Consider the following 14,081-nt stretch of genomic DNA (forward strand, 5'->3'; position numbering starts at 1 on the left):
GCTGATTTTGTATTAGAAAAGGAATTTTAGTCCTAATTATACCAATCTCATCAAGCCTAAGCAATTAATTATCACTGGAACACACTAGTTTCTAGACAAAAGGATTTTCCAAAGGAAAGTACATTTAATGTAACTGAGCACATGGAGTTTTACCTTCTCATTGTGCAGAAACATTTCCTGGATGAAAGCCAGAGACTAACTGAACACATTTTTGCCTTGGCTGTTTTTCTTCCTTTATTCTACCTATTTCTGAAAAAACAGCATGGTTTTAAACCAAAACTAAGATTCAGAAGAAAAAGCTTCCTCACCATGGTTGGCTAAAATTGTCCTCCAAAATGTCCACATCCTATCTCCCAGAACCTGTGAATGTTACCTTTTATGGCAAAAGGGATTTTGCAGATGTGATTAAATTAAGGATCTTGATCTGGGGGGATTATCCTGGATGATCCAGGCAGGCCCAATGTAATTAATTACAGGAGTCCTTTAGGAGGGAGGCAGGAGAGATCACGGGGAGGGAAGATGATGAGAAAGCAGAGAGAGATTTGAAGATGCTATGCTGCTGGCTCTGAAGATGGAGAAGTGGCCAAGTGCCAAAGCGTGTAGGAATGCAGTTCTAGAAGCTGGAAAAAGCAAGGAAACAGACTTTCCCCTAGAGCACCCAGAGAGAGTATAGCCCCACAGACACCTTGGTCTCAACCTAGTGAAACTCATTTCAGACTTCTGACCTCAAGAACTGTAAGATAATAAACTTGTGTTGTTCTAACCATTAAGTTTATAGTCATTTGTTAAAGGAACAACAGGAAACTAATAAACTGACCTAACCTCTTGTTGCTGATTTGCTGTCCTACTCAGCAATGTATTCATTGCACTAACATCTATGGTATAATACATTAGGCACTAAGTGAAATATTCTAGATACAAAAAAAGTATGTATTTTTTTGGCACAGTCTTGCCCTCAAGAGCTCACAGACTAGTGCCCTTCATCTTCTCCCTGCCAACCAACTTTATGCAACTATTTCTTTCCAACAAGTGATTCAGCCAATCTGGCAAAAAAGAAGAGTTCTACATACCTGGTCATGGATGAGCCCATGATAGAGGATGCTCTGCATGTCCCTGCAAAGCCGCTCCAGGCCACCATACTTGGACCAGACGTTAGGGCTGTTGGTTGACACCAAACCCTCCACAGTAGTCTTCAAATTACCCAGCAACTGCCAGTGCTCCCTCCTGCAAGGGCATCAATTATAACAACAGTTAGTTTAACTTTGTTGTACCTGATCCTAATCATGTCAAAGAAAGTCTAAACCAAGTAGTCTCTTGCCACACATCCTAACATTCTCTCTCCTATTTAATTTTTCACTTGGGCATAAGACTCAACTCTAAGTGGATTAAAGTTGTAAAGAGAACTAAGATAGAAAACAAAAAACCTCACATTTAAATGGGACATTATGCCATGCTTTGTAAAGTGATTTTCATCTACTATCTTGTTTAATCCTCACATGAGTAAACTATGACCCTATGTTTATAGGAGTATGACCTGTTAAGATAATTCCGAACAATGACAGTACATGTGCAATATATGAAAAAGATGAGGGCATCTGCTCAGAACCAAAAATCTTTTGCCAAACAAAAAAACCCAAAAAGCTACTTTTTATTTACTATATCTCCAAGCACTGACTACAACATAGCAAAGGACTGAAAATGCTTTCTATACATACCCATGTACAAATATTATGGATAAGAATATAAGTTGCTTAAAGTTTGCACTGAGCCACTTTGGGACATGCTCCCAAACCAGTTAGCTGCTGGCTAATTCTCCTAAACCATTTGAAGGACCTGAGTGTAAAAGTTTGAAAATTCCTGCCCTAGATGATCTTCAAGGTTCCTCTTAAATTCCCAGCACTTTCTCAACACACCTTCCAACTCAATAAAAACTCAACACCAATTGCAATTGAGTGAAAAGAGCTTGATGTACTGAATCAAACTGGATAAGGAAAACAGGAGATAGAGTGTCAAACTATTTCTCTTGAGCCCCCAGTTGTTACCGTATATACACTCTACCTTGCCCTATCATTTCTTACTAGACTACAACTCTTTCCTCTTTTCAAGGACAGTCATGGGAATGGCAATGATTTCTTCAGGGAACTTCTACCATAACCTTTTTATATCATTTAAAGACCTATGGGGTGGGAGGGTCCTGATTTAGGATCCTTTCTAATTCTACCAGTACTCAAAATTAACTTCTTTTGTACATTTTCTGAGCTATTTTAGGAAAGTGGATGAGTCAAGTAAAGGCAGACAAATAATATCCACAAATAAACAAAATGAATGAAGTCAGATATGGTATAGGAGTATCATTTAAAAAGAGAAGGCCAGGCCAGGTGAGGTGGCTCATGCCTGTAATCCCAGCACTTTGGGAAGCTGAGGCAGGGGAGGATCACTTGAGGCCAGGAGTTAGAGACCATATAGTGAGAACATATGAACAACACAGTGAGACTCTATCCCTACAAAAAAAAAAAGAAAAGAAAATTAGCCAGGCGTGGTGGCATACGACTGTAGTCCCAGCTACTCAGGAGGCTGAGGCAGGAGGATCGCTAAAGCCTAGGAGTTTGAGGTTGCAGTGAGCTACCATGATGCCACTGCACACACTCTAGCCTGGGTGACAGAGCAAGACTCTGTCTAAAAAAAAAAAGGTGGGCGGTAGGCAGCAGGCAAAGGCCAGACAGATCTCACTCCAGTATGTTGTACTGAAGACCTTGTGATCAAGAATTTATTTGAATTAGGAGACTGTAAGTAACCTTACGCCATTAAACATTGGAGTCACCAGACTTCCCTTATTCTGTTTCTATACCAGTCCTGGGAAATATCTCAAAATAACTAAAATGCACACAAGACTAAGGTGGTCACTAAAATGCCATTTATTGTTATATGTGAGAAATTGCCATCACAGAGGCCAACTAACTGCCACCTTTTGCTTAGTGACTCTACATCTCCTATGCTTCCTCCTTAGAGCTAACTAATTTCTGGTTTGTTCTCACCAACACAGTTTCCACATTCCAACAGGTTACAATCTAGTCTTGCAGGCCTCAGAGCCAGCTGACTCATCAGATGCAGAGGTGATTCTGCGTATCTCTGTTCTGATTCATTCTGTATTGATCTTACAAGGTTAACTGTCAAAGAACATCATGATAAATCCTAGAAGCAGACATTAAGGACCCTACCATCCTAGGGCTTTGATTCCAAAATTATACAAACAGCACTGAAATCCGAGAAACTCTGAGCATTCTGATCTAATAATAACTTCCTCTGGGCAAAACGAAAGAACCTCCCTTCCTCACAATAAAGTGTCCCTGTGATGCCAAAGCTACAAAAGAATGTGGCTCTTATTCTAAGACACACTTAAACAATCTATATTTGGTATGTGCTCATGCAGCAGAAAAGTAAACTTAAAATATTTTTTAATTTACATAGCTAGTCTGTTTAGTGTCTTCATCTTTTAAAAAAATTTATCATTGACACATAATAATTGTACATATTATGGGGTACACCGTGATGTTTCGGTACATGTATATATTGTGTAAAGACCAAACCAGGGTAATTAGCATATCCATCACCTTAAACACTTATCATTTCTTTGTGATGAGGACATTCAAAAACCTCTCTTCTAGCTATTTTGAAATATACAACACATTGTTGTTCACTCCAGCCATCCTACTATGCAACAGAACTGTGGTCCCCACACCCAGCCCGAGGACTGGTACTGGTCCATGGCCTGTTAGGAACCAGGCTGCACAGCAGGAGGTGAGCTGCGGGCGAGTGAGGAAGCTTCATCTGTCAGTGTCCATCTCCTCACAGAGCACACACACCTTCTCTTATACACAGAAGTCAGATGGCTGGCCAGAGTTTTTGAGTTATGAGAATCACTCCAGAGATTTCTTTTAGAAAAATAGTCACCACTGGCAGCACATTTCAATGACACAGAATAGGTCACAAAACTTGCTTACTTGTGTGACATATTCAACCTGCTCAACAAACTCAACTTGTCACTTCAGGGGAGAACAACTGTGTTCAAGTCGGCAGATAAAGTGGCTGCATTCAAAGCCAAACTGGAATTATGGGGGCAACGAGTGAACATTGGGATTTTTGACATGTTTCAAACATTAGCAGAGATCTTGAAAGGAACTGAGCCAGGGCCTTCTTTCTCTCAGCTGGTGCATGATCACCTATCTCAGCTTTCAAAAGAGTTTGAGCATTAATTGCCAACTGCAAAAGACTCCCGAAGGGGGAAGGAATGGATCCAAACCCATTTGTGAATAAGCCAGGTGAACTGACTTCATCCATGCTAGAAGAGGATCAACTGCTTGAGATCACAAATGACGGCAGCCTTAAAAGTATGTTTAAGACAACTTCAAATCTTCACACGTTCTGGCTTAAAGTCAAGTCAGAAAATCCTGATTGTCACAAAAGCACTGAAAAGCCTGTTTCCATTTCCAACATCCTATCTTTGTGAAGCAGGGTTTTCTACAGTGACAGCAACCAAAACGAGATTACAGAGTAGACTAGACATAAGCAACACACTTCAGTGTGACTGTCTCCAATCACCCCCAGATGGGACCATCTAGTTACAGGAAAACAAGCTCAGGGCTCCCACTGATTCTGCATTATGGTGAGTTGTATAATTATTTCATTATACATTACAATGTAATAATAATAGAAATAAAATGCACAATAAATGTAATTAATGCGCTTGACTCATCCCGAAACCATCCCTCACCCCCACCAACCCCCTGATCCATGGAAAAAGTGTCTTCCATGAAACCAGTCCCTGGTGTCAAAAAGGTTGGGGACTGCTACAATTGAATACCAGAACTTATGCCTCCTAATTGTAACTCTGTACCTGTTATTAACCAATCTCTTTCCATTCCCCCTCTCCTCCCTACCCTCCCCATCTTCTGCTAACCACTAACCTATTCTATGTATTTTTATGTTGCCCAGGCTGGTCTTGAACACCTGGTTTTAAGTGATCCTCCCATCTCAGCCTCCCAAAGTGCTGAGATTACAGGTGTGAACCATCGTGCCTGGCTGGTATTTTTCATTTTTTGAGGAATCTTTAAACTGATTTCCATAATGGCTACACTAATTTACATTACCACCAGCAGTGTGTAAGGCTTCCCTTTTTTCACATCCTCACCAACACTTGCTATATTCTGATTTTTTTTTTCTTCTATTGCTGTTGGATTCAGTTTGCTAGTATTTTTTTGAAGATTTTCGCATCTATGTTCATCAGGTATACTGGCCTGCAGTTTTCTTTTTTGTGTGTGTCCTTGTATGGTTTTGGTATCAGGGTAATGCTGGCCTCATAGAATGAGTTTGGATGAATTCCCTTCTCTTCAATTTTTTTGGAATAATTTGAGAACTAGTATTATTTCTTCTTTAAATGTTTGGTAGAATTGGCTTTTCTTAAATAGAAGACTTTATTACTGATTCAATCTCATTACTCATTATCGGTCTGTTCAAGTTTTCTATTTCTTCATGATTCAGTCTTGTAAAATTTTATGTGTCCAGAAATTTCTTTCTTTCTTCTAGGTTCTCCAATTTGTTGGCATATACTTGTTCATAATCTCTAATGATTCTTTGTATTTCCTTTTTTTTCTTTTACCAAACACAGTAGTAGTAAAGATCATTTGTATTTTTGTGGTATCGGTTGTAATGTCTCCTTTGCTGTCTCTGATTTGATTTATTTGAGTTTTTCTCTTTTGTTCTTAGTCTAGCCAAAGGTTTGTAAATTTTGTTTATCATTTAAAAAAAACCAACTCGGCCGGGCGTGGTGGCTCACGCTTGTAATCCTAGCACTCTGGGAGGCCGAGGCGGGTGGATCGCTCGAGGTCAGGAGTTCGAGACCAGCCTGAGCAAGAGCGAGACCCTGTCTCTACTAAAAATAGAAAGAAATTATCTGGCCAACTAAAAATATATATAGAAAAAAAATTAGCTGGGCATGGTGGCGCATGCCTGTAGTCCCAGCTGCTCGGGAGGCTGAGGCAGGAGGATCCCTCGAACCCAGGAGTTTGAGGTTGCTGTGAGCTAGGCTGACGCCACGGCACTCACTCTAGCCCGGGCAACAAAGCGAAAATCTGTCTCAAAAAAAAAAACCAAAAAAACCCAACTCTTTGTTTTGTTAATATTTTGTATTGTTTTTTTCAGTCTCTATTTCATTTATTTCTGCTCTGATCCTTATTATTTCTCTTCTTCTATTAATTCTGGTTTGGTTTATCTTTGTTTTCTGCTTCCTTGAGGTAAAACGTTAGGTTGTTTATTTGAGATCTTTCTACTTATCTGAGGTAGACATTAACTGCTATAAACTTCAATCGTAGTACTGCTTTTGCTGTACCCTATTGGTTTGGGTATGTTGTGTTTCCATTATCATTTGTCAAGAAATTTTCTAATTTCCTTTTCAATTCCTTCATTGACTCACTTGTTCAGAAGTACATTATTTAATTTCCATGTATTTGTATGTAGAGTTTCCTCAGCTCTTCTTGTCATCGATTGTGGTGTCATTGTATTATGGTTGGAAAAGATACTTGATATGATTTCAATTTTTAAAAATTTGTTGACATTTGTTTTGTGGCCTACCACTTGATCCATCCTGGATAATGTTCTGTGTGCCGTTGAGAATGTGTATTCTGCAGCTGTTGGGCAGAATGTTCTGTAGATATCTGTTAGATCCATTTGGTCTAGGGTGTAGTTTAACTCTGCTGTTTCTTTGTTGATTTTCTGTCTGCTCTGTCCATTGCAGAAAGTGGGATATTAAAGTCCCCTATTGTTATTATATTGGAGTCCATCTCTCTCCCTCTAGGTCTGTTAATATTAGCTTTACATATTTAGGTGATCCAATGTGAAATGCATACATATTTGCAATTGTTATATCCTTCTGCTGACTTGATGCCTTTATTGTTATATAATGACCTTCCTGTCTACTTTTATAGCTTTTGATTTGAAGTCTATTTTATCTCATATAAGTATAGCTATTTCTCTTCTCCTTTGGTTTCCATTTGCACAGAGTATCTTTTTCCATCCCTTCACTTTTCGTCTATGCATGCCCTTAACAGATAAAGTGAGTTTCTTGCAATCAGTATATGGTTGGGCAGTCTTTTCTTTATTCAGTCACTCTAAGTCTTTTAATTGGAGAATTTAATCCATTTATGTTTAAAGTAATTATCAATAAATAGGTCTTACTACTGCCACTTTGTTATTTATTTTCTAGCTTTTTTGTAGCTCCTTTCCTCCTTTTTCCCTCTCTTACTGTCTTCCTTTGTGGTGTAGTGATCTTCTATACTTGTGTGTTTTGATTCCTTGCTTTCCATTTTTGGTGTATCTACTGTAGATTTTTGCTTTGTGGTCACCATGAGGCTTACAAAAAACATCCTGTAGTTATATGGAGTTATTTTAAACCGATGGCAACTTAATTTTCATCATAAAGATAGGAAAAGCAACAAATCAACAAAAACTCCATTCTTTAACTCTATTCCCTCCCACAGTTGAAATTTTTAATGCTCCATACTACATCTTTTTATATTGCCCATCTCTTGTAGTGTCTTCATATTTTTATGAGCCTTTGCCCTAATGACACAATTATCATTATCAAAGAGTTGAAATACTTAATTCAATTGAAGCCCATACACAGTGGTTGATTAATCCATTCATGCCTGAATCAATAAACAGATCACCAAGGAGAAATCAAACACCCTTTCTCTCTTTTTTACCACATTTTCAGCAGGTAAGGTCAGTTTTTCCTAGGTTAAACCTGTTTGATAATAATTATTTGGATAGTATCACCCTGTATTCACATGTAACCTTCATCTGGGCGCAACCAAGGCCTTTGAAGCATATTAGGTTCAAAGCAGCTCTTGGTAGAGACATTTCTGCAAGAACACAGAATGTTCTCCTTTAATCACCATAAACTAAAAGCACGTGTTTCTAAGTATCTCACTCTATGCCAAGGAGGAATCAGGCCTGAGTAGCAAAGGAAAGCATAACCCATCTCCACCAGAATCATTTCCATCAACTCACAGTAAAGCAAATCTCAGAATAAAGACCCACCTATTTTCTTCTGGGAGGATTTTGACCACATTCCTGTTTTAAGGAGCAATAGAAATTGCTTTGGTGACTCAAAGAAGTATATCTAGAAAAAATTTTCCTAAATGCCTACTCAGTCTTAAGATTGCCAAATTACAATAAGAAGTAACACTCGAGATTAAAATTAAAAAGTTATGAACAAATGTTTTTTTAAAAAGTACTACATCATATAACTAAAATATAACTAATCACTAAAAATAAGTGGAATATATGATAACTAAGTACTTTACAATTGTAAAATGAGATTCAATATAAGAAATGTAACTAAGTACTTTACAATTGTAAAATGAGATTCAATATAAGAAATATATATCGACATCTCTTCAAACCCCAAACATTCTTTTTAGTGGTAAAAGGAAACAGCTTTAGCTTATTGGCATATCCCTTCCACAGTGTGCTGTTTATCTGGAACAGGTCAGGGTATCATTACCTGACATCATAGTTGAAGGTCAGGTTGTCCCAACTCAGGCAATGATTTGATCCCTGGTGTGGAAGGAGAGAGGCAGGATATCCATGTAATAGAATATCATTACAGATTAAAAAAATTTTGATCAAAAAGAGTTTCCAGGCTGGGCGAGGTGGTTCACGCTTATAATCTCAGCATTTTGGGAGGCAGAGGCAGGAGGATTGCTTCAGGCCAGGAGTTCGAGACCAGCCTGGGCAACATAGTGAGAACCCCTTCCTACGAAAAATAAAAAAAATGTAGCCGGGCATGGCGGTGCACACCTGTAGTCCCAGCTACTTAGGAGGCTGAGGCAGGAAGACCACTTGAGCCCAGGAGCTGGAGGCTGTAGCGAGCTATGATTGCGCCACTGTACTCCAGCCTGGGTATCAAAGTGAGACCCTGTCTCTTAAAAAAAAAAAAAAAAAAGTCTATTTCTGGCCTCCAAGGACCTCCTTAATCTAATCATTACTTCCTGTTTAACCTAAGTTCTCATCCTTAGTAAAAACTGCTCAAAGTAAGATGATTTATTCACAGAAGTCCTAAAAAACAATAACAAAAAACCTTTAAAAAGAGTTTCCGAGGCTAGCCGGGCACGGTGGTTCATGCCTGTAATCCTAGCCCTCTGGGAGGCCGAGGCGGGTGGATCGCTCGAGGTCAGGAGTTCAAGATCAGCCTGAGCAGAGACCCCATCTCTACTAAAAATAGAAAGAAATTAGCTGGACAACTAAAAATATATATAGAAAAAATTAGCCGGGCATGGTGGCGCATGCCTGTAGTCCCAGCTACTTGGGAGGCTGAGGCAGTAGGATCACTTAAGCCCAGGAGTTTGAGGTTGCTATGAGCTAGGCTGATGCCATGGCACTCACTCTAGCCTGGGCAACAAAGTGAGACTCTCTCTCAAAAAAAAAAAAAAAAAAAAAAAGAGTTTCCGAGGCCGGGTGTGGTGGCTCACGCCTATAATCCTAGCACTCTGGGAGGCCAAGGCAGGAGGATTGCTCGAGGTCAGGAGTTCGAGACCAGCCTGAGCAAAAGCGAGACCCTCACCTCTAATAAAAAAAATAGAAAGACATGATTTGGACAGCTCAGCTAAAAAATATATATAGAGAAAAAATTATCCGGGCATGGTGGCGCATGCCTGTAGTCCCAGCTACTCGGGAGGCTGAGGCAGAAGGATTGCTTGAGCCAAGGAGTTTGAGGTTGCTGTGAGCTAGGCTGACACCACGGCCCTGTAGCCCAGGCAACAGAGCGAGACTCTGTCTCAAAAAAAAAAAAAAAGAGTTTCCACAGCTAATGAAAGCATGTTAAAGTATGAAAAGCAGAATCTAAAATTATATGTATAGCCTCAACATAAAAATACTAATGGAAATAATGATATGTTAATAGTGATCAACTTTATTGATATGAGGGAAATATAGAGAAAAGGGGGACTGTTTAGGCCTTCCTTGAGACTAGCAGTCAATAAAGGATCAATAATCTGAACAAAGTTAGCAAATGAGACACTGGAAAGCCCCATAAAGGGTTTTTAAAATAACCCAAGTACCAAGGGCTTCTCATGCTGAAAGACTGCAGTCAGGCAAGCCCCTGGGACTTTTAACGCCGGAAAGCACTTCCTGGAAAGAAGTATTGGGTTCCTCCTTAAGGTAGAGAAAAACATAATTACATTAAATAATTATTGGTAACACTGAGGTAGCAAGATGCTACCACATTTAATTTGTGTTTAATTTTTCTTCTTATCTGCCTATATATTTTCTGTTTTAATTATATAGTATTTAACTTGTAGACTATATAGTTAAATATGCTGCTTTTAAAATAAATAATATGCTTATAGTAAAAAACATAATTGACTCTTTTATCTCTCAGCTCTGGGCCACCCAGGAGAACCTAACAATTGGCCAGTCCCATCCATTTAATGGCTGACAGCAGAATCTTTATGTCTAGGAGGGAATAAACGGTACCTTTAGGCATGCTTTGGAACTTCATTACCTATTCAACAAATGCTCACCAATGATACTAAATTTGAATGACATTAAATTTATAGAATTTCAACAATGAGTAGATTTAACAAAATAATGGAAAGTCCCTTGTCAGAAACGTATCCGCCAAGAAACTCCTTAGTATGGAGTTCAAAAATTCTCCATTATGTGGTCCCAATCTAAATACCAGCTTTACTACTCAGTACTTTTCAAGTTGAATATAGTCACTCTCACTGCCACACTCTGTTACAAGCATGCCAACCTCACTCCGACTTTATTCATGCAGATCTTTGTACTTGGAATGCCTCTCTTCTCTTCTCATCCCATTCAAGGATTCAGATTCAGCTCTAGTTCAACATGCTCTCAAAAGGTTCTAAATAATCTCACCCACTAATTCTTTTGTTAGAACTGCTATAGCATATGTTGTGAATATACCAATCCTCCTAATAACACTTAAAACTGTTATTTAAGCACTCTGGGAGGCCGAGGTGGAGGATCGCTCGAGGTCAGGAATTTGAGACCAGCCTGAGCAAGAGTGAGACCCCCGTCTCTACTAAAAATAGAAAGAAATTATATGGAAAACTAAAAATATATACAGAAAAAATTAGTTGGGCATGGTGGCACATGCCTGTAGTCCCAGCAACTCAGGAGGCTGAGGCAGGAGGATCACTTGAGCCCAGGAGTTTGAGGTTGCTGTGAGCTAGGTTGACGCTATGGCACTCTAGCCAGGGCAACAGAGTGAGACTCTGTCTCAAAAAAAAAAAAAAAAAAACAACTGTTATTTAATAATTGTTTCCTTAAGGAAAGAGGCCATGTATTTTCCATTTCTTTTGTATTTTAATAAGCAGAGAGAAAATGTCAGAGGGAAGAAAATAGACCACAGTCAGACTAAACTGTCATTTGAATCTTAGCTCTCCACAAACCAGAAGAGCAAGCCATTTAAACTCTTTAAGCTTCAGATCCCTCATTGTAAAATGGAGATAACAACTACTTCATATGCTAGAGTGTAATTGACAATCTATAGAAAGGACCATTCTAGAGCAGATAATAATATTCCCTTTTCTCCCCCTTTGAACTTCCATTGTATAAATTAAATGAATCCAACTAAATCAGGAAAGATACCTAGAATAAATCCTTCTTACCCATTCTGCTTCCGAGAAAATTCTGCCAAAAATTTTGTGGGGCCAGGCTCAGTGGCTCACACCTATAATCCTAGCACTCTGGGAGGCCAAGCCAGGAGGATCACCTTGAGCTCAGGAGTTCAAAACCAGTCTGAGCAAGAGTGAGACCTCATCTCTACTAAAAATAGAAAAAATTAGCTGGGCATGATGGTATGCACCTGTAGTCCCAGCTACTGGGGTAGCTGAGGCAGGAGAATCGTTTGAGCCCAGGAGTTTGGTGAACTATAATGATGCCACTGCACTCTAGCCTAGGCAACAAAGTTACGCCCTGTCTCAAAAACAAAAAAAATTTGTGGGACTGGTCACAGTGCTCCACATTAATTAAATCTGGTCACAGTGCTCCATCCAAAGAATATCTCAACTACATTTAAACTAATTTCAAATCTCCTCTTGATGAACACAGATTCCAAGGCCCTGTTTATATTCTTGGTGCTCTCACTAAAGCAGGAAAGCTAGGAAAGACTTCTTCAAATACTGGATGTGATCTGTACATAGCAGAGACTCAAATCTGCTTGATAGAATGCAAGAAACAGAAAAGGTTTTATGGGGGGTGGGGCGGCAAGGGCAATATACGTAACCTAAACTTTTGTACCCCCACAATATGCTGAAATAAGAATTAAAAAAAAGAATAAAATTATGTTGCTGACGGGTAAAAAAAAAAAAGCTTTTATGACAAAATAGTTACGGGTAATTTCATGAGTCATATAAGAAAGACAATCTCATTACTTTACAGTCTCACCTAATATCTTCTAGGTAGCAAAATGCTTTACAAAAAAGGTAAAGGAGGCAAATGACACCACTTCAATAGCAAAGGCACAAGAGGAAAAATAAAGTGTTTCAGTCTCCTCAGTTTTGGGTACATTATTTAAAAGTAAAAGGTTACCATCATTAGAATTAAAACCAGCCTACTTTAAAAATTGCTGATAGAAGGAAATAGCAAGAAAGTGTTATAAAAATTATTTTTGCTGTAACCATTTGTGCACATAGAGTAAAAACAAAAAAAAAGAAAAAAAAATTATTTCTGAAAGATGACAGGATTAAGACCAAACAGAAATGAGACAAAAATAAATGTCTTTGATTTGCATTTCCCTGATGATTAGAGATGTTGAGCATTTCTTCATATTTTTGTTGGCCATTAGTCTATCTTCTTTTGAAAAGCTTCTGTTCATGTCCTTTGCCCACTTTTTGATAGGGTTGTTTGATTTTTTTCTGGCTGATTTTTCTGAATTCTATATAGATTCTAGTTATCAGTCCTTTATCAAATTAGTTTTAACTGATCAACACTGAAGTGCACATATAGCAATAACATTCATCGGGTGTCGGGCATATGGGACGGGGGAGGAGGGGATGGGTATATACACACATAATGAGTGCAGTGCGCACCGTCTGGGAGACGGACATGCTTGAAGCTCAGACTCAGGTGGGACAAGGGCAATATACGTAACCTAAACATTTGTACCCCCATAATATGCTGAAATAAAAAATAAAAATAAATAAATAAATGTCAATGGAATAAAAAACTATCTAAAACAAAACAGCCAATCAAAAAGATAGTAGGAAACTATGATATTAATATCAAGGTTGTATTTAAGGCAAGAATATTTAAAAAGTCAAAAAAGGAATAATGAAGACATGTGTCTCATTAATTTTTATATATCTAATAACATGGCCTCAAAATATATAAAATATATATATATACACACAAAAATCAAAAATTGTAGGAAATATAAAACAAATAAACAGAAAAGTGAAAATAGAAAGGAAAAAACAATGATAATGGGAATTTAACACTCAGATCATGAAAACCAAAAGTAAAAAAGTTATCAGAAGAGCTTACTAATATATAATTAATAAAGTTATTCTATTATATCTAGAAAGCTACATCCTGAAGAACACCTTTTTATTTATTTATTTTTTTTGAGACAGAGTCTTACTCTGTTGCCTGGGCTAGAGTGCCATGGTGTCAGCCTAGCTCACAGCAACCTCAAACTCCTGAGCTCAAGCAATCCTACTGCCTCAGCCTCCCAAGTAGCTGGGACTACAGGCATCTGCCACCATGCCCAGCTAATTTATATATGTGTGTGTATATATATATATATATAGATATATAGATAGATAGATAGATATGTATCTCTCTCTATATATATATAGATATGTATATACCTATATATATATATATTTTTTTTTTTTAGTTGTCCAGCTAATTTCTTTGTATTTTTTAAAGTACAGAACAGGGTCTCGCTCTTGCGCAGGCTGGTGTCGAACTCCTGAGCTCAAACGATCTGCCCGCCTCGGCCTTCCAGAGTGCTGGGATTACAGGCATGAGCCACCACGCCCAGCCAAGAACACCTT

General features: G+C 38.4%; 1 protein-coding gene across 8 annotated transcripts in view; it reads right to left on the bottom strand.

Moving 5' to 3' along the window:
• Positions 1-14,081, bottom strand: part of RUBCN (rubicon autophagy regulator) — a 56,671-nt gene that overhangs the window by 35,842 nt on the left and 6,748 nt on the right. For all 8 annotated transcript variants that reach the window (XR_006732682.1, XR_006732681.1, XM_045540062.1 and 5 more), the window contains exon 2: positions 1,071-1,224. Coding sequence is in view for 6 of the 8 variants with exons in the window: in XM_045540062.1 (XP_045396018.1) it covers positions 1,071-1,224 (154 nt within the window). In the remaining 2 variants the exon portion in view is untranslated. The remainder of the gene's footprint in view (positions 1-1,070; positions 1,225-14,081) is intronic.

The sequence above is a fragment of the Lemur catta genome, chromosome 1 (assembly GCF_020740605.2).
Source record: "Lemur catta isolate mLemCat1 chromosome 1, mLemCat1.pri, whole genome shotgun sequence".
NCBI classification, from domain to species: domain Eukaryota; kingdom Metazoa; phylum Chordata; class Mammalia; order Primates; family Lemuridae; genus Lemur; species Lemur catta.